General features: G+C 52.6%; 5 protein-coding genes across 5 annotated transcripts; 2 read left to right on the forward strand and 3 right to left on the reverse strand.

Annotated features, from left to right (window-relative positions):
* Window positions 1-1,548: 1,548 nt before the first annotated feature.
* On the reverse strand, window positions 1,549-4,467 carry LOC120672677 (cell number regulator 8-like). The gene is made up of 3 exons (XM_039953202.1): window positions 3,993-4,467; window positions 2,276-2,478; window positions 1,549-2,034 (listed from the first exon to the last, which is right to left on the reverse strand). The coding sequence occupies exons 1-3, from the start codon at window positions 4,252-4,254 to the stop codon at window positions 1,792-1,794; spliced, it is 708 nt and encodes a 235-aa protein (XP_039809136.1). The 5' UTR covers window positions 4,255-4,467; the 3' UTR covers window positions 1,549-1,791.
* Window positions 4,468-4,660: 193 nt separating this feature from the next.
* LOC120672678 (mitochondrial import inner membrane translocase subunit TIM14-1-like) lies at window positions 4,661-7,828 on the forward strand. Its single transcript, XM_039953203.1, has 3 exons — window positions 4,661-4,872; window positions 5,882-6,060; window positions 7,498-7,828. Exons 1-3 carry the CDS (start codon window positions 4,870-4,872, stop codon window positions 7,652-7,654), a joined length of 339 nt encoding a protein of 112 aa, XP_039809137.1. The 5' UTR covers window positions 4,661-4,869; the 3' UTR covers window positions 7,655-7,828.
* A 41-nt stretch (window positions 7,829-7,869) lies between these two features.
* On the reverse strand, window positions 7,870-9,306 carry LOC120672676 (probable glucuronosyltransferase Os01g0157700). The gene is made up of 3 exons (XM_039953201.1): window positions 8,720-9,306; window positions 8,218-8,515; window positions 7,870-8,126 (listed from the first exon to the last, which is right to left on the reverse strand). Exons 1-3 carry the CDS (start codon window positions 9,304-9,306, stop codon window positions 7,944-7,946), a joined length of 1,068 nt encoding a protein of 355 aa, XP_039809135.1. The 3' UTR covers window positions 7,870-7,943.
* Window positions 9,307-10,668: 1,362 nt separating this feature from the next.
* Window positions 10,669-11,927, reverse strand: LOC120671937. The gene has a single exon (XM_039952204.1). It carries the CDS (start codon window positions 11,658-11,660, stop codon window positions 10,767-10,769), a length of 894 nt encoding a protein of 297 aa, XP_039808138.1. The 5' UTR covers window positions 11,661-11,927; the 3' UTR covers window positions 10,669-10,766.
* Window positions 11,928-12,064: 137 nt separating this feature from the next.
* LOC120671938 lies at window positions 12,065-12,970 on the forward strand. Its single transcript, XM_039952205.1, has one exon. The coding sequence runs from the start codon at window positions 12,093-12,095 to the stop codon at window positions 12,702-12,704; it is 612 nt and encodes a 203-aa protein (XP_039808139.1). The 5' UTR covers window positions 12,065-12,092; the 3' UTR covers window positions 12,705-12,970.
* The last annotated feature ends 13,069 nt before the right edge of the window (window positions 12,971-26,039 follow it).

Below are 26,039 nucleotides of genomic sequence, written 5' to 3' on the forward strand. Positions count from 1 at the left end.
TCGGCCGCTCGGGCCGGGAGTAAAGCGGAAGTATGTGATCCAATTAGAACATGGGCCCATAGAAAATTGAAGGCATCGTTGGCATTTTGCCTGGCCCATATCTGCTCGCAGCTGTTACCACGGTGGCCCAGTTGCTCGTCGGCACTCGGCTGGCAACCTATTCTAAAAAAAATATATATCGGCGGGGTTTTTTTATTTTTATATTTTTTATTTCCGTTTTTTACAAAAATATATTTTTGATTTGGAAATTTACAGAAATATACCCCGGCCGCCCGGCAGCCGGGCGGCCGGGACCTGGCCGCCCGGCAGCTAGGCGGCAGGGGCTAATCTGCAAAAAAAATACAACAAAAAATTGCAGATAGGTCCTTGGGGACCGGTCGCCCGGCTGCGGGGCGGCCGGCCTTATTTTTTGCAATTTAGCCCTATCCGCGAAATAATTTCACATATGTTCACATTTTTATAACTTTTTGCAGAAATAGACCCTGGGGGTCGGCGCTGTAATATGTGGCGCCGAGATAACACGTCTTGGCGCCACAGATCACGGCGCCGAGGTGCCACGCACGCACAAGCAATATAGTGAATACTGCGGAGAAGGCTCAACGCAGTTTGCTACGTGGGGGTACGGCTACTAGGACTACCTAGTGCTAGTCACATGCTACATCGTTGTGTTTGTTGTGTTTTTCTAAATTACCTAAGGCATGCTAGTTTAGTTTAGAATCTGTTTACCATAGTTGCAACGGGTTCTGCCATGCCACTGCATGTCTGATGTGTGTTTCATTAACGTTGCATTATGATGTAATTCCTATGGTTTATATTGTGTAATGTAATTTTTAGTTCTTAATTCTTACCGTTATATTTGATGTGTGGTTCACAGTATTCTAGTCTCCTGAAAATGTCCGAAAATATTAAAGGCAAGTTCGAAGATTCACTATATTGCTTGTGCGTGCGTGGCACCTCAGCGCCGTGATATGTGGCGCCAAGACATGTTATCTCGACGCCACATATTACAGCGCCGACCCCCAGGGTCTATTTCTGCAAAAAGTTACAAAAAGGTGAACATATGTGAAATTATTTCGCGAAAAGGACTAAATTGCAAAAAATAAGGCCGGCCGCCCCGCAGCGGGGCGGCCTGCGGGGCCGGCCGCCCCGCAGCCAGGCAACCGGTCCCCAGGGACCTATCTGCAATTTTTTGTTGTATTTTTTTTTGCAGATTAGCCCCTACCGCCCAGCTGCCGGGCGGCCAGGTCCCGGCTGCCGGGGTATATTTCTGTAAATTTCCAAATCGAAAATATATTTTTGTAAAAAACGGAAATAAAAAATATAAAAATAAAAAAACCGCTATATCGGCTGGCATCCAAGGTGGCCCATATCTGCCCGACCGAGTTCCTGACAAAGTCGGTAGCAATCAACAACAGCATCCCCCTGTTTGTAACCCAATACGTCCAGTTAGGATTCACTTCACATCAACCTTAATATTCCAACTGAATGCTGATCACAAGCAAGTTGAATCTTAGACGTCATTCAGTCATGTGATGGTGGTCTCCCATATAAAAAAATAAACATACCAAGGATAAACTTTAGTCTGATAATTTGAATTTCTCAAGTCGATGGAGGACCCCGAACCACAAAAACAGGTGATACAATGCAATTCAGAATCCATACAGCAGTCCACACACGGAGCACAACATGATCACATACCACAAACTTGTATTTACGGGCGAACAGACAAGACGGCGAAGCCATCACAGGTAGCACAGATCCAACTAGAGCAGGGCAAGGGCAGGAGCTTGCTCACATGCCACGCCCCATTGTCTGCTCCATGGGTGGCATCATGACGAAGACGGAGCGCCCGTTGTTGAAACCAGGATGGGGGACCCTGCGGCGCAGCTCCCGCGCCTCCTGGCAGAGGGCGCAGGGGTGGCAGAGGTAGTGGGTTGCAAAGTCACAGGCAACCTCTAGGTGCTCGCGCCTCTCCTCGTCCTCCATCAGACCACCGCAGCACCCACATTGCCTTGTGAAAGCCTCAAAGCTACCCTGCACAGAGAAGTATATTCAAAGAATCATGTCAGCATATTATTTGAGACAGAGCTAGAATAAGTCCTAAATACAAATAGAGATAGAGAAATGACAATCTATAGAGTCAAGAGTCAAGACCAACTCAAGCCACTGTAAAACTGCTACTCTCAGTTAAGAGTACAGCTATATACAAATTTCAGTTACAGATGATGAGTGGAGAATCGTACAAAAGCTGGGAAGCCAGCCCAAAAACACTTGCCTCAAGATTGTAGCGCTGGCGAATAGCTGTACGAGTGGGATGAGAGAACCATGGGGCTAGGCAGTTCCACCCAAAGAGGGAGCTTCCAAGCATATAGAGACCAGTGTAAGTGAAACAGCTGTTTGCAAAAGTGCTTTGTCCAGCCGCAAGCCTTTCAACATTACTACCATACAGCACACATGGTGCTACGCTTCCAAGAAGACCTGATAACATCCAAATAATATGTAATTAGTTCTTGGTTAAATTTCCATTTTTTTAAAAAAGAGAGGAGCTTGGCAAGGTCCTCTGAAATTGCAAGGTACAAGAAAAACACATAATCAAGAATTTCATAGGCTGTCATTTTGTGAAGTGCATGTACTACGGGAACAAAGGCTCAACTGCTAATTTCATTGGACAAGTTCAGAAATCATCAATTCATGCGACTGTTAGCAATAATCCTATGGCTAACAAAGTCACCTGCTCCTCCCTATTCCCATGGCATAAGCTCACGTTCTTTTGGGCAGTATTTTATCTGCACTAAGAGCTGTTGCACAATGTAAAAGTATTATTGTGAATCAATACAGTATGTGCTGAACCTCAACTCATTCATGGTGGTATCGGCATACACTTCAATAAGACACTTAAGACATTATAACTAAATCTGATAATGGAAAGATTTATAGTGGACAGCCTTCAGGAAATACTCTACATACAAACACGATTATTTTTCACAAAACACACAGCAAGAATCTGGCCATAAGAGTATCAAACAAAACTAGCAAAGTAACAAGTTAAATGGTATTTAGTTGAAGGGGGTAAACCATCACAACTTAGACATGGATCAAACGAAAGAGGTCACAATCAATAAACCATTATAGGAGGAAATCAGCTGTTGGTTGGTTAGAACAGCACTTTCAGGAGACAAATATAGCTCATCCCTTAATTGCAGTATTGCACAAGCCACTTAGGACAGCTTTGTCAACAGAAAATTTAGCCCATCACCCAGTACATGTCAAATGCGACAGCTCTGTAGAAAATTCGGCTCGCCATCTACAAGTCAATAATTAGGGTTAATATGTGAAATTTACCTAGCACCTTTTAGAACTGTTAATATATGAATATCAGGTTAGAAGTATCATACAATTGTTTGCATGTTCCTAACAAATTGTACAAGGCACATCCTTGTCAAGGAAAAAATGGGTTAACCCCAAAATGGCTTATATAGAGTCTACTACTCATACCAGCTTTACAGGATTCACCAGCTAGAAAGGACCATTCAGACAGGAAAGGGGGTCACATTTCGAAGATCTGTTCAATATCATGTAATAGATATGTATGCAAATTCATGTTATCAGGCTTTTTTTTTGCCATGATTTCATACTTGCCATTAATAAGTGAACACTTTGAATTCACAGAAGTTCAATTCAATTAAATATTCATGCAGCACCCTAATTTATGTTTAGCTACAAAATTACTCCAAAAAGTCAGACATGTTGAATAGAAGTTGTAATCATCGTCAGTTGCATAGCGAATCTAACAGAAACTAGGCCTCTCATTGTGGAAATTACAGAAGATTTCCCAAACAATCTACTAATTTCAACTAAAATCGAGCACGACAGAGGTAATACAACCACCTGCTCCTCCCCGAGATCCCCAAACGTGAAACCACGCACCTCTCAAAAATTAAGCACCGCTGGAACAAAGAGGATCTGATTCTATTAGGTCAAGGGGCACGTACACACTTCGAGGTCGCTGCTGCAGAACTCGTCGTTGCGGCCGAGGCAGGAGAGGATCCCGGAGCTCCAGCTCTCCCGCGGGATGGCGTGCGCCGCGACCGGCTCGCCGATCACGACGGGAACCCCATCGGCGTAGAGCTTGGTGGCCTCCGGAGCCGGAGCCGGCGCCAGCGGGGGCTTCTCGTCCGCGGGGATGGCGGCGCCGACCGCAGCTGGGAGGAGGGGGCTCGACTCCTCCACGTGGTTGTCGGCGGCGGCGCCCATGGCGTCTGGCGAGAAGTGGATGGAGATGTGGGATTCGAAGCAAAGCTACCTAACGCGAGGTTGAGGCTGGGGGAGGGGGGGAGGAGGACTTGGCGAGGAACCTAAAATAAGTCGGACAGGCAGAGGAAGCGCGTGGCGTGGAGACTGGAGATGATGGCGTCTACTTTCTTCGCTGTTAAGGGAGAGCGGCGAGAGGACGACGAGACGGGGAACGCGTGTGCCGTCGGGCTCAACCCGTCTTCTTCCTTGGAAAGCGGATTTTACATGCTGGACCTGCACGCGCGCGCTTTGATGCGTGCAGCTGACAACTGGGCCCTTTCCTCTTTCCTTTTTGAGGGCTACTGGGACCTTGCCATTTGCTCTCTTTTCTTACTCGTACGTTAGGGGCCGGATTTGGAAGAAGGCCCAAGCCCAACTAGGGTTCTCTCCCATTCCAGGTCCTTCCCCAGCATTCCAACTTTCTCCCCAGACGCGGCGCCGTCAGGCCGTCACGCCGACTTCCGCGCGGACGCGGTGATCACCGGAACCCTAGCTGCGGCGCCTCTACCGCCTGTCTCTATTCCATCGCTGTGCGTGGCCTCTCGAACTTCCTCGCCAGATTGATCGCTGGTTGCGATGGTAAGCTCTACGCCTACACGCGCCTTATTTTACTCGCGTCCCTCTTTTTCCTCGTTGACTACTTTGAGTTCCTTCGTCCTCGCCTCATCTGCCGACCACCCTGCCCGCATCTTTCTCCCCCTGTCTCCTGGGGTGCCGCCCAGCAGCAGCCGCGCCATTGCTGGCATCCTGGCTCCTGGCGCTGTGTCGCCGGAAGTAACTCGCATCTGTATGGCTTCCCATCCTCTTGCAAACTCAAGCGAAATAAGGCCTTGGTTCAAGTGACTTGTTCAGAGGCTGCCGTATCCTAGTAGCTGCAGGCCAGCAATCGTACCTGTAATGCCCCGCTGATGGAATCAGGCTAGTAATACTCCTAGAATTGCATCCCCTTAGGCTAAAGCAAGCTTTTGCCTGCTTTTCGTTCTGGTGATTTGTTTTTTGGATGATATATGATGCTTCAGTACATTGTCTGTGTAATTATAGCTATAGCCAGACTAATGCTAGAATGAGTCCAAATTGAAGTGAATGCATCATTTCTTTGCTATATCTTAAACATTGCCTAAGAACTCTATAATATTCATCTAATACATGTGATGTTTGGTTACTGTGAAACCTACAAGCTAATTCTTTTTGCCATTTCATGCTTTGGTTTTTGGATGATATATGATACTTACATTGTCTGTGTAATTATAGCTAGACTAATGTTAGAATGAGTCCAAATTGAAACAAATGCATCATTTCTTTGCTATATCTTAAACATTACCTAAGAACTCTATAATAGTCATCTAATAGATGTGATTTTTGGTTACTGTGAAAGCTATAAGCTAATTCTTATTGTCATTTCATGCATGTTATAAATATATGCTTATCTGTATGTTAATTAACTTCTCGTCATTTGATGATCTGATTCGATGGTTCTGCTTCACTTTGATGCATGAGTATAGTGAGTACCCCAGAAAAGAAAGAGCTCAAAAGCTGGATACGCAAGAAGACAAAGTTGTTGATATTTACTTTTATCCAATTTTTGCAGGCAACGCCACTTATAGCAGGACTTGCAGTTGCAGCAACTGCTCTAGCCGGTAGATATGGCATCCAAGCTTGGCAAGCTTATAAGGCAAGGCCTATAGTTCCAAGGATGCGCAAATTCTATGAAGGTGGCTTTCAACCTACAATGAACCGAAGGGAAGCTGCATTAATCCTTGGTGTCAGGTGCACATTACATAAAGCTTTTATCATATCTGAACCACAGTCGGTTGTTTATGTTTTCTTGGTTATGAATATTGAATTATTTAGTGCTTTTTAAATTATGTTCAGCTAGCGGCAGCTAATCGTTTGGTTTTAGAAATGGCAAGAAATTAGTGGAAAAACATACAAACACTAGAAACTTTCCAGGTCTAGTCTTTCTCCTTGCTATCTTTTATCTCTCGTGCAGAAATTTTGTCCATGTAATAGTAATAGTTCATTTGACATAAGTATTGCTGTAAGGTGGCATATAGTAATGAAAATCAGATAGTCCATGGTACACTCTAAACGACAGTACATGCAAAGGATTAGTAACTGCAAGTTACCATGTAAACATATAATATTTTTATGTTTGTGTTTTAGGGTCCTACATTAGTTTCCAATTGGACGAATTGCAAATAAAGCTAATGGAAACTTTACTCCTTCCAATTAAGTAGGGTCCTACATTAGTAGGCTTTATTAGAATGACGCAACAGCTACATTTGGACAACATGAATTGAGATGGAAGATTCATCCATTTAGAATATGTACTGGAGTAGAGTTTTTTATCACTCACTGTTGTGGTGCTGTGTTAGCAACTAGTGTATGAAGAGAGGAGCAAGAGTAGAGGTCAAAGTGGCTGGTGGAGCTAAGCCTGCAGAGCGAGATAAGATAAGCAGCAACTCAATAGCATCTGGGATAAGAATATATCTAGGCTTAAGGTTGTATTCTAAAATTGTAATGGCATACATGTAAAAAGACGCTGCCCCACATTTTGGAGACCAAATCACATAATATTTATGCTTATGAATATCTTGTGACCCTGCGGGTACCCTGGGATGGATTATGCATAGCATCCCAATATCACCTATGCTACCACCAGTAAATGTGTTTTAGTTTGTCACTAGTGGCTGTGGCCCTTTAGATATTTTCCCTATCGGATAATTATCCGAGTATCGAATTGTAGAGCTTCCCCTTTTGTCAGCTGTAAGTAAACAATTATGTGGTGTTGGGAACACAGTTTCAGAGTTCATAGTAGCTATACTGGTGTCTTTTTATAAGTTCTCAGTATCAGATTAATTAAATGTAGTTCTGAGTTAAAACATTCCCTGGCAAATTCAGTATTTCTTGCAACACATGTTTTGCTAGTTTTCCACTTTATCCAAAATAAATACTGTGCTTTTTTTGTCTAGTGTGTGAGAGGTTTCAAGTGTTCAACTAGCTGTACTTCCTCATGCCAACATACTGGATCAAATCTTTTATTAGCTCTTTAAAATTGAACAGAATTTTAATCTGTTTATTTGTTTGACTAGTCATTTTTAAATTTGAATTTTAAAAGTGTTTACAGTTTTGTGAAAAATATTCTTACCTGTAATTTAGGACCTAATGATGTTCTTTGCTGTCTGCTTTCGCTGATGTTTCTAGGGAATCTGCCAATGCAGAGAAGGTCAAAGAGGCGCACAAGAGGGTAATGGTCGCCAACCATCCGGATGCGGGTGGAAGTCATTACCTTGCTTCAAAGATTAACGAGGCGAAGGATGTGTTGACGGGGAAAACCAGAGGAGGCGGGTCGGCCTTTTGATTGGAGAATGAACATTGTGTTCGTCCTCTGGAAGGATAATTTTGTACCTCCGGACTTAGCATTAGAAGATAGACACAAGTCTTGGTGCTATGAAAATTTTTGGACAAAGAATATTGGATCGTTTTGTAGTAGGTTATTAACTTCTTAATAAAACTCAAGGCTCAGTTGTGCCCACATCTGTGAAGTAACTGATGTACGTGATGAAGGTGTTGTTTGCCAATTCTATTTTGATAATTACATCGCAGCATGCTTCTTCCACGACTAACAGTCTCATGTCGTGGGTTTATCTTCATCTCTCCCCAGTCACCACTATACTCTGCTGCTGCTGAGTCTCCTGTTCTTCAGGTATTAGAGTAAACCTTGGCATGTCTAGGTGCCACAACATTATCTGAGACTCAGAGCAGTCAGAAGTGACGCCCTTAAGCTTGTTTTCACCTTCCAAAGCCATTTGATGTACAATCTGGATGAAATCCTGACGTCACCAAAAAATATTGTCAGGGAATTATCATGGAGAATCATAACCGTTGTAATTCAAACAGTATTGTGGGGCTCAAATGACAAACCTGAGTACTAGCGCCTGCTGATGAGTTTCTCCCGACGAATGATCTTCCTGAATCCCATAGGATTGAGCTCCTGAATCCAATTCCAGAGATGTTTATTTTCAGAGGTTCAGAGCTTGAGTTCCTGTTGCTTGCGCTGGTATCTACCGCGTCCGGGGAGGTGGAGGTTCTTTCTGTTCCATTAGTGCTTGAATCCTTTGAGTACCATCCTGTGATTTGTGATGAGTTGCAGGTTGGTCCCTTTTCTGTTATCTTCTGCTCTGCTGGTGAGATTGTTGCTACTGGCCATGCTGCAAAACCTCTGAAACAAGAATTAGACCAACAGTCGGCGGATGCTATTGTTTATGCTGCATTATGCTAATTTAAATGCTTAGTATTTTGTGCAAAATAACGGAGTAATGTAGACTTGACCGAGTACTATTCCTCATATTTGGAAAGAACTAGCAAAAATTTCACAAAAGAAAGTTGCAGCAAAACTGCACGAGGAGGGAGACGTAAGATATACCTGGTTTGCCTGAGCTCTTGAAAGAAGCGGAGGTCATAGATGCTGGAAGCGCCGGCAAAGTGGACGACTCCGTTCAGCCGGTGCCGCTCGATGTGGCTCATTGCCACGTCCCTCTGGTGGTCCACCTCGTCGCCGGCGCCAGCGTCGGTGGAGTTCCTTGCGTCGTAGGTGAGGTGCCGGAACATGACACCGGTGCCACGCAGCACCCGGACCGCCCTCGCCGTCGCCGTCCTGTTCTCGGCGCCCACCACGATCCAGAGCAGCGGCGGCGCGACGTGCCGCAGCGTGTGCGCGAGCCGGACCAGCGAGGCGTCCTGCTCCATCCCGCCGTCGGCCCGCGTGACCGTGACGATCAGCAGGAGGCCGAGGTCGGGGGCAGGCGGTGGAGCCGCCGCCGCCGCCACTGCTCTCTGAGCATTGTTGAACGGGCCGATAAACGAGGCGCGGATGTTGGCCGCCGACGGGGCGCCGGTGGCGACCAACGGCACGAGGGCGGCCAAAGCGCCGACGGCGAAGCAGAGGGAGAGGTGCACGGCGGCTTCGATCCATGGTTGCACCCTCTTTTTGGACATCTCGGCCGGCTCCATCTCCAGCTGCTAGCTAGTCTATCTGCCTGTCGGTGTAGCGTTTGGAGGCTATTTGCTTCTTAAGAACTTTGGAATTCAGGTTGAATGTAGATGATGAGTTTGTGGTTTAGTTTATATAGAGTCAAGGACGGGGAGTGGAGAGATTCAGTACTCAAACGGGTGACTACCGACTTGTTCGTGGCTGACACGATTGCATTTGACAAGTTGTAGAATGTCAACCCTCAATAGTCAACCCTGTGGGGGTCTGGGGGTGCCGAGTGACTAGACCTGCTGACCTAGCACCCTTTGGCTTGTGTCAGTATATGACCAATGCGCAACATATTGCATTTTGGAAGAAGAGAACAACTACTTTCAATTGCTTGGGTATTAGAACAAAGGATCATCTGAGCATCCCCAAACATACAGTTGCTGACACGCAGCTGATGAACAAATCTCTATCCTATAGGAAGCTGATCTGATTGGAAAAGAATGCGAGCCTACTTTGTCAAGCAAAATTTTATTCATGAATCATAGTCTGGACAAGATGATTGGAGTAAAAATACATGTTACCGATAGGCAACAAAAATTATCAAAAGAGTTATCAGAAAATGCAGAGCATAGATGAGAAACATCAGGCAATGTATTGGAACCCCAGATGGGTTCTTATCATAGTACTGTCAGCTTGCAGAAACACCTCATCTCAAACAGCTTATACTGACAAATGTTGATCACTCCTTTTTTTTGCGATAAACAATTGGCAGGCAACTTGACCCCCCGCGTCGCTCCCGCAGGCGACTCGGGGGCCCTTTGCGCCGCCGCCGCTGGACCCTCGCCCTTCCCCCTCCCTTCCTCGCCGTCGCCTGAGCGGGGGCCGGAAGTCCGGCGCCCTCAAGGAGTCGCTCCCGCAGGCGACTCGGGCGGGCAGCTGGCGCGCGCCGTGTGGGCAAAGGCGTGCTTCGGCCCGACGCCGGTGGAGCTCCTCCGGTGGTTTGGCGGCCGGATCCACCGCCCCCATGGCCGGATCTGTCACCCCCACGGGTGGATCTGCGGCCATGGGTGGCGGCTGCGCGCGGACAGTGTTTGGTTGGCGGCGGCTCCCGTCTGCGGCGCGTGGCGGCCGGTGCGCGGGGCTAGCGCGGAGGGCGCGTCGCGGCCCGAGGCAGGCAGAGGCACGGCCTGGCCGCGGGAGGAGGCCGCGTGGAGGAGCTGCGGCGCGGGGCGGCGTGGTGGAAGCGTCGGGCGGCCGCGCGGATGGCGCGAGGGAGGTGCGGCCGGCGCGGCGACGGGGGATGTGGCCGGCGCGCGGGGCCATTTGTGCGCGCGGCAGCGGCTGTGGGGCAGCGGCGCGAGGAGGAGATGCGGCGCGGGCCGCACCATGGCTGATCAATGAATCGCATGTTCATATTCATACACAAGAATCGCATCTGAAATTCTCCAGCACCAACTGCACAAAGCAGGAAGCCATCAGAGGCAGCCTGCAGTTACGCGCGTCTCAGAATCATCCAGGTCTCGAAGAACTCACACAGCACGGCGTCGCGCATGAGCCTCACCGCGTCCTTGGGCTCGCCGAGGCTGCGTCTGGCGTCCTGCACGAGCTGCCTCGCCGCCGATCGCCACCCTTCCCAGCGCGGGGACTCGTTGGAGCACCACCGGAGGATGTCCTCGGGCGAGGTGGCCGCCGACGCGGCGGAGCTCAACCGGAGCAGCGCGTCGTGGGCGTGGCGGACGGCGGCCTCCCGGAGGTCCATCCACCGCTTCCACGGCGCGTCGTGGTCGGGTTGGAAGCCGATAGGCGCGTCTTCTTCGTCGTCGACGTGTTGGAGGCCGAGGCGCGCGGCGCAGACGACGAAGACGTGTCCGGCCTCGGCGTGAAGCGCGACGAGGCGCGTGATCTCGCGGTAGGCGACGGGGAGACCACCCTCGGGGGCCAGCGCGCTGGCCAGGATGTCGGCGGCGCCGGCCCAATTGTCGAAGCCGTGGGACGTGCCATCCCGGATGCCCACGGCGCCTTCCCCGCCACCGTTGTTCACGGGGATCCCGCAACGGAGGCTGGCCGGGCTGCCGCAAGTGGTCTTCAAGGGTACGCCGAGGAAGCTGGGATCTCCGCCTCCGGTCGTCTCCTCGTGGACGCCGAGGCTGTGATCGCCACCTCCGGTGGTCTCCACGGGGTCGCTGGTGCCTCGGTCTCCGCCTCGGGCGGGATTCGAAGGCGGAGACGCGGGGTCGTCGGAGTCGTCGAATCCCCACTTGTCCCCGGCGAGCAGCTCCCGGGCGCCCTTGATGCTCGTGATGACCTTTTCCGAGGTGCCGACGAGCAGGAGGGTCGCCGGCACCATCCGCGCCAGATCCATTAACACCCGCTCCTCCGTCGCCATGGAGTTGCATGCTCTATTTGTCTCCCCCTCTGGCCTCTTCGCTGTGGCAACGGCGTTGGACGAGCGGGATGGACAGAAAGGGAGGCGGCGGCGGCGGCGGTTACACTGGGCTCCTTGCGCCGGAAGCCTATGAAAATTACCTTCAAGCGCAGACGGGTCTCCCTCCGGCGAGGCTCGCACGCTTCAACCAAAATTTTGACCGTCCGGCCAGGTGGATACGGGGTCCCCAGCTTTGGCCCCACTTGCCATAGAGGTGGCCATTAAGATCTCCTCGCATTGTCAGGTGGACCGCGATGGAGCGGTGGACTTGCCAGGCTGGCCATTGCCGGCGTGAGGCGGTGCGGGCTGCGGCTATTTAAACCTCTCCCCAGGGCTTTCCGAATCGAGCACCGACACCGAGGGAGGAAGAGACGGCGAGCAGAGAGATCAGAGATGGAGGTGGAGGTGGAGTTCACTTGGAAGGGCCTGTTCCAGCGGCGGCTGGTCCTGGCGGCCAGACACTGCGACAGGGTCCACGGGCTGCTCTTCGGGGCGATCGAGGTCGTGGACGCCGACTTGCGGACCTGGCGCCGCCACGAGGGGCCCTGCGCGGAGGAGGCGCAGCGCGCGCTCGAGGGCGCCTCGGCGGAGCTCGGCCTCGCCCTCGCCAGCATGGGCGCGGCCCGCCACCTCGCGCTCCGGGGCGGCGCGCCCTGCCCGAGCGCGCCGCTCGACTCCGTGGACGACCTCGCAGGGGACCCCGGCGTGTGGTGCGCGCTGGAGAGGCTCGAGAAGGCCGCCGGGATCGCCACCCGCGTGCACGACGGGCTGGAGGGCGCCCGCGGCCACCTTCGCGCGGCCGCGCTCCTGGCGGCCCTGGACGGGGTCGGCGGCGGCGGTGGGGGCGGCGACAGCACCACACCGTGGGAGCAGAGCCCCTGCTTCGCCGAGCAGCTCAACGGCGCCATGGAGCTCGGCGAAGCGATGCTGAAGGCGGGGGAGCTCGTCGCGGAGACCGCGGTGGCGCGCGAGGCGGCGTTCGGCTTCATCGGCGGCGCCAAGTGAATTATCCGGCCTACCGGATTCGCAACATTGATCATTAGATTCGTCACCTGGACGCCTGCTTGCGTTTGTTCTACTCTCTCGTGTCGCGGAGAAATCGAAGGTGATCGTTTCGGTGTGATCTCATTGAGTCAGTGGCTCGGGCGCCCCGGCATGATGTCATTCCGAAAGCTTCTGATCTTACGTTTCAAAGTTCAAACTTATGTTGTACTCCATTGATGGCTTGTTCCTTGCTTATGTGGATGCATTGTTGGCCTGCTTAGAGTTCAGTTCAACAGTGTCAATTGAGATGCGTAATGACTAGTAACAATTTTCTGTTAATCTTTTTTTGAAAAAAACAATTTTCTGTTAATCTAGGTGGATATTATCTGCCTACTGCCATGGTGGCTGGGTATGCACAGAGAGCACCACTGATTGCAGTTACGGACAATCTCCAGTTTATTTACTGATGCAGTTTTGCATGCACTGATCAAGGCACAGGCATTTTCCTTTATGTTAAGCTAACATGACAGTAAGCAGTAGGACTTCAAGCAGTCTGTCTGCATTTATTAACTGCATCTTTTTCAGAACAGAGAATTCGTGCAACTCGGCAATAACATTTCAGTTGAGTAGCAAGCGATGCTCTTAGCACGAAAAGTTGTATCGCACTTTGATGCCCTGGACTTGCCAAAAGGATCCGCAATTGCTATGGACATGCCTATGACTATGAACGTGAATTCTGTTGGGATCCGCAACTGCTATCGACATTTCTACGAAATCATGCTGTGCTGATTGCCGAACTGCTTACAAGTTCAGTCACTGGATGCAATCGCAGCGGCAACTGAACTGATCAAGCTCATTCGTTTTTTCGCAGCTACTGAACAATAACATGCAACGAATTCTACTACAACTGAGTCTGACGAATTCATTCGCACGCATGTAACGAATCAATCAACAGGTACTCGGTTGATTTCAGAAGAGTTTCACGAAACAACCATGCATCAAGTAACAACAGGGAGTTCAAAAAGATCCATATGGAAATTGGAGTTGTTCAGAACACCCATCAAGCGATCAAGCACCGCGTGCGCGCACAATTCACAGCGCAAAATACGTCTCCGTTGACGCTGCGAGAGCCGCGCGCGCGGTCGCCGGCGGCACCAATCGGTGCGCGCGTCAACCTCCCTCGCCTCCCAGTCCCAGAGCACCCAGCGCGGCCTCAACCGCGCGCACGACGGCGACGCGCTCAGCCTCGATGCAGCCGTCCGCTCCAGGACCGTCCGGATGGCCCAGCAGCAGCTTGGCGGCGCCCAGGTGACCGCGGCACCTGTCGATGGCGCGTAGCGCTTCCTCGACGCGCGCTCGGGCTCCGGGGACCTCGTTCATGGAGGCCGACAGCGCCGCCTCGCTAGCCGGTGGATGGCGCGTGGCGGGTCCTCTGCGGCGATCGAGGAGCTCGGCCGCCTCCATGCTGGACGCGCACCTGGCCAGCTCGCTGGACGCGTCCTCGAGCTTGCCCTCCGCGAGCGTGATCAGTCTGACCCCGCCGTGCTTGGCGTCGCTCGTGCACCACGCCGATGGCGACTCCAGGTGCGGCAGCGCGGAGGCCAGCAGAGAGCAGGCACTGTCGCTGAGGTCGACTGCCTCCTCTAGTAGCTTCAGGATCTAGGCCCCGTTTGGTTGCAGTCCGTAAAAATTTTGAAAAAACATCTTTCTACATTTAAAGTACTAAATATTGACTAATCACAAAAATAATTACAGAACTGGTCTGTAAATCGCGAGACGAATCTAATGAGACTAATTAATCTGTCATTAGAGGTTATTTACTGTAGCATTACTGTAGCAATTTAGCATCTAATTACAGCCTAATTAGGTTCGTTAGATTCGTCTCGGCATTTACAGATAGCAGTCGCAATGCGTTTTTTATTTCGTCTAGATTTAAGTCTCCATGCAGGTGCCGGAAAAAAATTTGGAATTTGGAATTACGCAACCAAACACGGGCCTACTCCCTCCATGGGTAGCCCTGCTTTTCCATCGCTCTCCTCCTCTCCCCCCGTTCCCCTTCCCCCGCTAGGTGTTCGACGGTTTGTTTCCGATGCATCCCATTGGCGGAGTGCTTTGAAATAGCCACCCTGGTGAGGGCACGACGCACGAGGGCCAATGTCGGTTACGGCGGGACAGAATGACATGTGGGGCCGGAAAATGCTAACCTTTCCCCGCTGACCATGTTGGCTTGCCTGGTTGCCCGCGATCGAGCGAGACGGTGAGTTCTGGGCTTCTGGCGGCTTCCCGTGCAAGCTACCCACCCACAACCTACAAATTTCCCACCTGTCTTCTTCCACGCATCATTCCATCACCCTACAAACTCCGCGCGCGTGCAGCCATGGCCAGGGTATTCGCCTACAACCCGAGGAAGCGAGGGCGGGGGGAGAGCTCGGAGCCGTGGAGGCAGCTGGCGCGGACGGCGCCCGGCACCCTCCTGCGCGTAGCCACCTCGGAGTGGGAAGGAGTCAGCAAGTGCCTCAAATCCACGCACCGGAGGCTCCGCGGCTACATAGTCGCCGACATGCTCCGGGCGACAGACGCCGGGAACCGGCCCCCAACCCCACGCGGCCGGACCGTCGACGCCTCCCACCGCAAGGTCAAGCGCCTCGTCGCGCTCCACGACGCGGCCGGCCACGTCCTCGCGCTCTGCGCCACGCGCCTCGGCCTGCGGCAGCTGCGGGGGGGGGGGGGGGGGGGGGGGGGGGCAACGCCGACGCCGGGGCGCGATGGTGTGCGTGGGAGGAGCGCCGCGCCGTGGCGACCGGCCACGCCGCCGAGGCGCTGCGGGGGCTGCGGTCCGCGCTGACGGACCTCACGGCGACCGTGCGTATCCTCCACGTGTTCTCTGAGAAGCCGCCGGGGTTTCGGGCGAGGGCGGCGTGGGCGTCGGAGGCGGACCGGCTCGTGCGCCGCGCCACGGACGAGGTCGTCGCGGCGCGGCACGCGTTGCAGCGGATGCGTCGTGCCGTCGTGCTGGAGTTCTTCGACGCCTGGGCCGTCCTAGGCGCAAGCGGCTAGGCGCGCGGCCGCTCGACGGAGGGCGCAACTGCGCCGTGCGCGTGCGCAGCCTATCACGAATTCACGATGTCGATAACTCAGTTCATCCCTAGACATCATGCATTTTTTTGCAGAGCTGCTTTGCTCGCCTACTTGAGACTCCCCTGTCTGAAAATGATCAGTCATGTCCCCTCATCTAAAAAATATTCAGTAATGTCGGATCGGTGAAATAGTTGGAGCCAAGTTAACTCCAGTTATTTGTTCAGTAATGTTGACTTTTTTCTGTCCTTTGTTGCAATTTGCAGCATCAAAGACTATCTGATTCTTTAGCTTCTCTACTGAAATTTTTCATGTCAGTCCTGTTCTTCTGTGACACGTCCGTTCCTGTATGCAAGACACTTCCTGAATATATGACTTTGCAGGATCATGACTTACTGTGACGCTGAATGATTCCATAAGTCTGAGTTTTTCTGAATTACGATCACCATCTGTGAACGCTTTGTGACCCCTCCCTCTAGTCAGTGTCACACCTGCTGTAAACTTTCCAGCCATTTTGTCGGTGGCCTGACCCGGGGGTCCGGATCCCAACTAGTAAATGCTGCGTGTTTTCTCGTCCTAGATGTTGATGCAAGAGGCAACACAGTAACGCACGGGTTTATCCTGGTTCCGGCCACGGGGCCGTACGTCCAGCAAAGGGGTGTGCGAGGGCACTGTATTATCTTGCACCCGGAGTGCTTGTAGTAGGGGGTACAAGCGAGGTAAGAGAGGGAGGGAGACTCCCGAGTCTCTGCTAGAAAAGGAGTTGTGCGTAGCGAGTAGCGATGTTGGAGCTAGAAGCGAGTGCGTGTGCTCTGTGTGCGGTGTAATGCCTAGAGAGCCGTCCGATCGACCCCCCTTATGGGAAGCCCGCCTCCTCCTTTTATAGACACAAGGAGGGACGGGTACATGTACAGAGGATCGCGGAGGTTGTCGTTTCTCCCAAAGTTGTGGGGATACAATAGTCGAGTACTGTGGGAAGTACACTGTGGGGTATGGCGTCGGGCGTGGTGGTCGTCCTGGGCATCGTCCTTGACCTCGCGGAGATCGCGCCGTCGTCCTGCCAACCCCAGCAGGCGGCGTGGTCGTCGCTGTAGGATATTCAATCCTCCAGATGTGGTGTTCCGTGGGCCCTGCAGGTCAGGATCCTGCGTGCTCCAGTGGTGGCGGGGCACGCGGCGGTCCCGGACCCCACTGGATAAAGTGACGGCGTGCGCACTAAGGAGGTCTGAGGGTTGCGTGGAGGTCCCGGACCCCTCGAGGGGGGAGGTCCGGGACTCCGGCTGCGTGTGCTGAGCGTCCCTCCTAGAGGGGCACGTGGCGTCGTCGGACCCCCTTCCCAAGCAGGAGGCGGGCCCGGGGCCATACGTGTGATGAGGTGGAGTCCGGACGGCCGGAGTTGGCAGAATAGTACGGGAGCAGTGCCGAGCACGTCTCGTCCCGCGTCGCAGGTCTCACAGTGTTGCCACAGCGTCCGGGATGGCGGAGCAGTGACCGGAGTTGGCGGATGGGACTCCGGTCACAGCCACTGTGGGGAATGGCGGCCTGACGCCGTCTGTCCTGAGCACTGTGGAGGAGTGGTTGGCATTCAATGCCTTCGTACGACGGGCGGTTGAGCGGCAGGGCCGTTTGTCCCTTACGCCGAGGGGTGGCCTCGAGCGAGGCGGAGATGATTTGCCCGCTCGAGGGTAGGTCCGCTACCCTCGAGAAGGCGGAGGCGGTTTGCCCGCTCGAGGGTAGATTCGCTACCCTCGAGTGAGGCGGAGGTGCGGGGCGAGGTCGAGGGGTCTCGATGGGAGCCCTCGAGCGAGGCGGAGATTGCCCGGAGGGTTCGAGGGAGATGCGAATGGGCCGCATGCTAGTCTTCTTTGAGTCCTTTACTTTCTTCCAGGTTGGAAGGAGACCGTGGGCCTTCGCGGGCCCAGCTGCCTAACATGTGCTCGCGTTTGTCAGGGTGATCTTAGTACCCCGATTAGGGTGCCCCTAATCGTGGTACCCGACACATTTTGATTTCTAGGACTTTGATTCCACATGAACACATGAATTCTGGCGCAAGCTACTCTGAAATTTTTTTATTAGATGATTTTCAGATGTGTTGTCTGCCATACATGCACTGACGGCCATACAACAAGTCCTCAAATCCACTCACCGGGTCAGTTTATACACGTTGAGCAAATTTTGTCAGTAACAGTACACAGTGAGCTACTGAGCATGTGACCATATGAGGGGGTTAATTTGCTAAGTAGGATCTTGATTCTGTGCTGGCTGCCACATGCTTCATGTGTGGAGAACTCCGCTCTGAACTTTTGATCGATCAATTTTCCGTGTGTTCGGAACAGACAAGACGACGGTGATAGGCGCATCACTAGCTGGGTTGCTAACAGTCTTGGCAGCTCTGAACCATCTGCCTCACCAAAAGACTGAATCGGTAATAGGCGCATGCGCATCAAACTGACGTTCAACTAACTTAATGACACCGTGTATACTGCATTGTTATTAGCTCAGATTTGCTGCATTATTAACCACGCAAGTGTGGGGCTGTGGGCTCGTAATGGTCGTGCTGATAATTCTAGCCAGCACTTGCGCAATTGATCTTGGCTAAGTACCTGCGCCTTGTTGACCTTACAAGCTCCGTGCTGCACCCCCTGCTGAACTTATTGTTTATAGAGCTTGCATAAAGCTTATGAGTTAATGAAGTTGGTGCAGATCTGAAGATACAAGCACTAGCAGTAGGTAGCTAGTGCAGTGGCAGATCAAGAGGCAGCTCGGATCAACCAAAAAGTATGCATCAACCAAAATTCATATCATGGCACCAGCCCAGTACCAGCAGGAGGAGCTGATCATCAAGACGTTCAGCAGCAGGAGGTACGGCAGACGCACGCGACCAGTTACCAATTAAGCACTCGGATTATCCTTGCAGAACTACAACTACCTACCAACACACGTCGTCTCAGACTCTCACCGTGTGTTTGGTTGCGGGATCAGTGGTTTGGGTTGGCTCCAACCCTCATTTTGAGAACGGAGCCAACCCATCTATTGTTTGGTTTGTAGATCTGATTTTGGGATGGAGTCAACCCATCACATGTTTGGTTGAGGGAATTGGAATACGGGTTGGATGGCAACACTAACGGAGTTAGTGGGCCCCACATGTCAGACTCCTCTCTCCATCTCCTCTCTCTCCACCGCCGCGGGCGAGCTCGGCCGCCGCCGGCCTCGGCCGCCACGGACGCGCTCCGCCCGCGGGCGAGCTCCGCAGCAGCGGGCACGGGCAGCCGCGGGCACGTGGCCACGCCGCTGAGGCGCCGACCGCGTCCTCGGTGCGCACTCTGGCGTCCTGGGAGCTTGGCGACAGAGAGGGCCAGGGCAAGGCCGTCTTCGTCGTTGTCGCGGGGGCCCAAGTCGATGGACCGTGGCGGCGCCACCGGGCTGGGCCCGCCTCTGCGGAGGGCAACGAGCTCGAGGCATGGCGAGTTGGCGACGAGCCGACGATCGAGCGAGGAAGAAGGGGTCCACTTGTGTAATTTCCATTCCTAATATCGACCGTACGATCTCGATCCGACAGTTGTTAGTGACCCCGGGTGGACGGTATTTCATTTACCGTCCACCCCTCGGGTCGTTGTCTCGCCGGACACCGTCGCGTTCCGGCCGTTCTCGGCACGCTCGCCTCTCCTTCCGCGTGGTGGCAGTCTCCGAAGGTCCGGTATCGCTACCGGTGAAAGGAACCGGCGCGGCGAAGGGCGTCCGCGTCCGCGACCGCTGCTCGCCAGCCCGAGACGACAGCTGTGCGTCGCTGCAAGCTCCGATGCCGTCCGCCACGGGGACGAGGCCGGCGACGCGGAGGCTGCTCTCCGCCACGACGGACCTCGCGGCGGCGGTGTTGTAAGTCCTCTTGGTGTCCCTAGCCACAGAAGGCCGCCCTAGTCCCCTTCATGTTGTAGTGGTCGTCGCCTCGTCGGAGGCCGTGAGCCCGTGAAGGTCGCGCGCCATGCCGCTCGACGCGGTGCACCGGATGCGCCACGGCGCCACGCCGTGCTCGTTCTGGAGTTCTTCGACGCCTGGGCGGTTCTGATCAGTTGCGAGGCCCGCGCGCTAACTGAAGGAAGCAACCAACCAAATCGATACTCGATAGGCTTCAAATCCTGGGAGTCTCCGAACCCTTATCGACCAAATGCCACAGAGCTCGCCACACGCGAGAGTTTCCTGCGTCTGCAGACGATCGAACGCGCGGTAACCCTATCCCTGTTGATCCGTCACGAGGCATCTCTCCTGAAATGTTGCTAGTCAGTTCTCTGAAATGCCTGATCCTGAAAGCAAGTCATCTCCTGAATATAATCCGGTTTGCAGGTGCACTTATTAATTCGAATTGTTACTGTCAATTTGCTCGAAACCTGACTTCTCTTCTGAAATGTTGCTCGCCGGTTGTATGAAAGTCTCTGTTCCTGAGTGCAATGCAACACAAAACTTGTTCGATACCTGAATGCAACTGAAAGTCTAGTCACTTCCTGAACGAAACCGCTTCGCGAGATTCCAGTCTTAATCTGGTAACCGAAAGTAGAGTCTAAATAGCGCGGTCACGACAAATTCATAGCAAACGCCAAACTAATAATATTTCAACGAATACCACAGAGCTCCCCGCTTGCTTAGGCGGGATCCCTTCCCTGCTTTGTCAATTGTTTTTTGGTCATGAAACGTGCTACTCAGTTGTCTGAAGTCTGAACTTTCTGTTCCTCAACGCATGTCACTTTCTGAATAAAATCACGTTGCAGGATTACAGCTTATTTTGATGCGTTGCTGCCAGCATGCGCATACCATACTTTCTTCTGAAGTGGTAGCTACTAGCGAGTGGTGCAAATTTTCTGTTAATACACTTGCAGGGCTTTTTCTGAAAAATACTGACATTTGTTGTTTATAACTCAATGAGAGTCAGACTGATGACATGGCAAGTCTAATTTACCAACTGAACTACTTCTTGTTAAGTTACAAGCACAACAATGGCACATGTACTTAGGTTGATCATCTTGCAACCGGCGCAAATCTAGATTCTACAGTCAAGAACATAATGCCTTGTTGCAGTAAAAAATTAACAATAATTGGTTATTCTCTTGACACCAAAAATTTGGTTATCCTCCACTAAAGTATGCCATAAAGTTCTCAGATGACATTAGAATTTCATAGAACTAAAAATGATAATGGCACCATGACCATGCAAGTACAGTTCAAAAAATCTGCATAAACAGGGGGGCAAGAGAAGATGATTCTAGGTTTAATATTTTGAGTCATTGCACCTGATAATCTGATATAACTCGTTGCAACACCAGAACAGCTCAAATTGGTTAGTCAGAACAGCTATTATCACCTCAGAACGTTCTAGAAGAACTCAAGAATCTACTACCCTGTTGCTGTAAAGATTTTTTCTCTCTCATTTGGCTGTCCCCTGAACTTAAAAGCTCTGATTGTCTGCTATAATAATCACTGCATTACAGTTTTCTGAACGCACTGAAACTTCTGAATGAAAGTGAGCAGAACAATTCTCATCAAGATCGTGCAAGTGTATGTAGTTACGAAATTGAAACAGCAAAATGAGAGAGAAAAAGGGAGAAACTAATCAATGTGCGTAATATTGTTTTTTTTTTAAAGCTAACGTGCTTAATATTGTGAATCTGCTCTGGAACTTAAAATGGCCAGATCAACAGCTACCCAAGCAACAACAATTGGGAAAATCAGTATGGAAGTAATCCGTTCAGAACATTTACATCAGAAGTTTCATGAAGAGAAAAGGAGTATATGCATCAACGAAGTGCAATCGTAGGATCCAGAAAGAACAGCAGGAATCATCTTTGCGATGACAGTTTCAGAAGATTCCCAAGAACACTAAAGAACGGATCGGAGGTCATGTAATCTACGCCAAATGCAAGCGACCGATCAACTAGGGATCAAGCAAACAGAGCCTTACAGGACCAATGGACCCCTCAGTTGACGCCGACAAACACCTCCACCAGCCAGTCGGCGGTGTTGGCGAGCGCGGCGCTCACGCCCGCGAGTTGCCGCGCGGCCTGGAGGTTGATGTGGGCGTCGAGGCGCTCGGTGCCGACGAAGGTGTCGACGGAGGGCAGATCCGGGTGCTCCAGCAGGATGCTGACCGTGCACAGGCGCTCGCAGCACCGCACCAGGGCGTCGCACGCGTCCCCGGCGCAAACCCTGGCGGTCTGGAGCAGGCGCAGGGCGTGCGCCACGTAGCGGTAGCCGTGGGGGATGTCGTCGACGGAGGGCAGAGGGGCCGTCGGATTGATCGCGGCGCCGCGGCGCGCGAGGAGCTCGGCCGCCTCCATGGCCGACGCGGCGAAGGCGAGCTCGGCGGACGCGACGGCTACCGCTCCGCGCACGAGCAGGGACCGGGTGCGCCCGACCTCGGCGTCGGCGATGTGCATCGGCGAAACGAGGCCCGCCGCCGCCGCAGCGAGCAGCTCGGCGGCGCGGACGCAGCGGTCTCTCGCCTCGACCGCCTGCTCCCGGACCCGCGCCACCCATGGCGCCGCTGCCGCCATGGTGCCAACTGCCAAGCCGCTAACTAGTCTCTCGCTCTCGGTTGGATGCTGTGCTCAACTGGTGTGGTTTTGTTTCCGGAAGGCCTCGCGTCGCAGCCCGGGCGCGGCGTGCTCTGTACGTAATAGCCACCCTGGCGGGGTGGACCCCACAGCTGTAACGAACTCCTCGTGGTAGAAAGCCAACCGATTCGCCAGAAGTAAATTTGAAAATTTCCTTCCCCTCTTCTTCTCCACCCACGCGGGCGCACGCTCGAAACACGAGACGGCGAGAGAGAGGGGGAGAGATTAGAAGAGGGAGAGCTCGCCCCGCGGCAATGGAGGAGTGGAGGGAGCTGGCGCGGTCGGTGCCGGGAACCCTCTTGCTCGTCGTCGACGGCACCACGACCCGACGGCTGCTCGCGTCCTTCGACCGCACCCACGGCAGGCTCCAGAGGGTCGTCAACCTGGCGGTCTGCCTCCGGAGCGGCGACACGGACCTCGGCAGACCCAGCGCCGAGCCCTGCCCCAGCGTGAACGTCGAGGAGACCTGCTGCGAGCTCGACCGCCTCACCGCGCTCCATGGCGCGGCCGGGCGCGTCTTCATCATCTGCGCCATGTTCCTCGGCCACCGGGCCGACCCGCTGTGGGAGAGCTGGGAAGTCCACCGCTGTTAGCAATAATCTTGACGGTGTGCGTGAGTTGAGTTAGTTGTTGCATGCATGTGTGTGTCACGTGCAGGTATAGGGAGATCGTGTGTGTGTGCAGGGAGCTGTAGAACGCACGGTCTTGGTTAATTAGAGGAGTTGTGTGCGTGGCGTGATTCTGGGAGGAGTCCGTGTCGTCCAGTTGCGAGCACGTCCTACGGATCACGCGCGAAGGGCCGGACGTGGGAGGATGGCTCCACGGATCCCTGGCCTATTTGTAGCCCCAAAACTCCTCGGTGATTCTTGCTGGTTCCGTTTTGAATAGATGTAGGTGAAGATACAGGAGCAGTGGCTCCGCGGCGTTCGTCGCTGTAAATTCCTATGTGCTCCGGCTACTGTTCTTCTTCTACCTCGCGTTCGTGTCATCAGCAAGAGAGATAGGAAGCTATGAGGGTCCTGGATTCCAACAACCGCGCCGCCGCGCTCGACCACGCCGCCGAGGCGCAGCACTTGCTGCGCTCCGCCGCCACGCATGCCCGGGCGGCGAGGGCCGCCGACCGCATGGCCGACTCGTTTGACCGCCCGTCCCCGGCGTGGGACGCGTGGGTCGCCGCGTCCCTGAGCCACGCGCGCCGCACCATCTGGGTGGAGATGAGGGCGCTGGCCGCGGTGTGCCGGATGTGCGACGCTGTTGCTCTCGAGTTCTTCGACGCGTGGATGATTCTGAATCGCTGATGAGAGCGCGGCATCTCCAAGCCTGCAACTGTCGCGCGCTTGCGTCTCTGTTAGTCCCTGCAGGTCATGGGTTTTTGCAAATCCGTCGATCAGATAATGTTGCTGAGCAGCTGAGCTCGCTGCCAGTTCCTAGTGCTATATCGCGCTGATCATATCTTCTTCAAGAACTTTTGGCTACAGTGATCTGATTCCTGATCTTCTCTCTTGGAAGAGTTTGCTACTCAGTTGTATGCTTGTGCAACGTTGTACATTCCTAAATCAAATGCATGTCGATCCTTTTCTGAATACGTACTAGTTAGTTGTTCATTTGATGGCATCGCTTACAGCATGATTCTTCCCAGAAATGTTACTGTCAACCTGTGTGGAATACTTAATGCCTGAAATGTCTCTTTCTAAATGAAATCCATCTTCTAAATGGTACTGAAAATTGTTGTCTCTGAACTCCTGGGAATGTTCCAGAACTGCAACATCTCCTGCGAATTGGTGTGGTTACTAATTTCAAAAAATTGGTGTGGTTACTTTGTGGTGTTTCAAATGCTCCCTCCAGCATAACCTTGTGTTGACTGATAATCAGTGGCACAGTCACAAACTGAATTAAAAAAAAACGCGACGGGGGGTGGTGAACGGACCCCACCAGGCCAAGCCTTGCGGCGAGCACAACGAGGGGGATTTTTTTGCCCATGAGAAAGTTCGTCCCGGCTAGGAATCGAACCAGCGACCTCAAGTGGGAGTGCCATCGGGCTGGGCTAGCCAGTTGGCTGCCCAACCTTAGGCCACAAACTGAATAAATAATAGCGATCTTCAACAGTTGCTCTGCACATCCTTATGACTTCCATTTCTATCTCATAATTACATAGTCCCCTGTTCATGTAACTAATGATAGTCTGGTTATTTGATCATCGTACTTGATCACCAAACTTTATCTGATCTTTTATATTCTCTGCTGAAATGCTCCCATTCAGTCTTGTATAGTGTAAATAAAATGCTCGCTCCTGAGTGCAGGCTGCTTGAAATGATCAGAAAGTCACCTAATCTAACTAGTTGTCACATCAGAAAAACTAACGTCGATATAACGGAAAAAAGGTATGCACCAAACATTATCTTATTTGTCAGCCAACAATGCGTGCAAGCCCTAGTATATCCAGCGGTCTTCTAGATTCTGCTTTGAAATGTTACAACCATTTGTGTGACATTTCCTGTTCCTAACAAGCCTGAGTATAACAATGGTCTGGTTGAATGATGGAATCCGTTTCCTGAACAATACTGACGTTTTTTGTTTAATACTCCCTGGTAATCATACTGAACTCGCCAAAGGGATTCTGAAGAAATAGATATTCTGAAGACTCCATGTCTGAATTTTCTGAATGCTGAGAGGCACTTAAGATGGTCATGGCCATCAATGCAAGCACTGGAAATATCACGAGACTGAAATAACGAAGACTGAATATAGAATAGCATGCTTGAGACAAATTAAGCACAACAAGCACCATGCTAACACCAGTCAATCCACAAATGTACAGACATTGGGTACTGCAATAGTAAGACTAAACTCTCATCCAGCTATTGCAGTAACACCTGTTCAGACTGCAAGCTTCAATTCTAGAAGAAATCAAGAACCTAGTGCCATCATGTTTTTATGACTATCTTGGAATTTCTGAATGATAGTGAACAGCAGGACAATTCCACCATAATGGTAAAAGGATATCTCATTCACAGGATTCAGGCAACAGCAGAAATCACTTGTACGATCACCAGTTTCTCAGCGTTCCTCGTGAACAAAGATCACAAGAAAACGTAAGAACGCAGGACAAGCGCTGTATGGCAATCGATCAGAGCAAATCGCGAGTCCTACAGAATTCATAGACCTCTTCTCGTTGACACCGCCTAACTCACCAACCAGTGGCGCGGTGATGGCAAGCGCGGCGCTCACCCTGGCGAGATCCAGCGCGGCCTTGACGCCGGCGTGGAGGGCGATGAAGCGCTCAACGTCGAGTAAGCCGTCCATGCCAGGGAGAGCCGGGACGGCGAGCAGGTCGTCGGCCATCCGCAGGTGGACGCAGCACGTCTCCACGCAGCCGCACGCTTCCTCGGTGTAAGCCCTGGCGCTCTGGAACAGGCTCAGCGCGAGCCGCACGGGGTGGTTGCCGTCGGTGACGTGCTGGACGGAGAGCAGCGGGAGCATCGGGTTGGCCGAGGCGCCGTAGAGCGCGAAGAGCTCGGCCGCCTTCATCGAGGACGCGGCGAGGGCTAGGTCGTCGGACGCGCCCGTGAGCAAGCTGCGCACGAGCTCGTGCCGGGCGCGCACGTCCTGCGCGTTGGCGCCGTGCATCCGCAACGCGAGGAGCTCCGCCGCGTCGGCGAGCACCCCGCAGGCGCGGACG

Source organism: Panicum virgatum, chromosome 5N (genome assembly GCF_016808335.1).
Source record: "Panicum virgatum strain AP13 chromosome 5N, P.virgatum_v5, whole genome shotgun sequence".
NCBI classification, from domain to species: Eukaryota; Viridiplantae; Streptophyta; class Magnoliopsida; order Poales; family Poaceae; genus Panicum; species Panicum virgatum.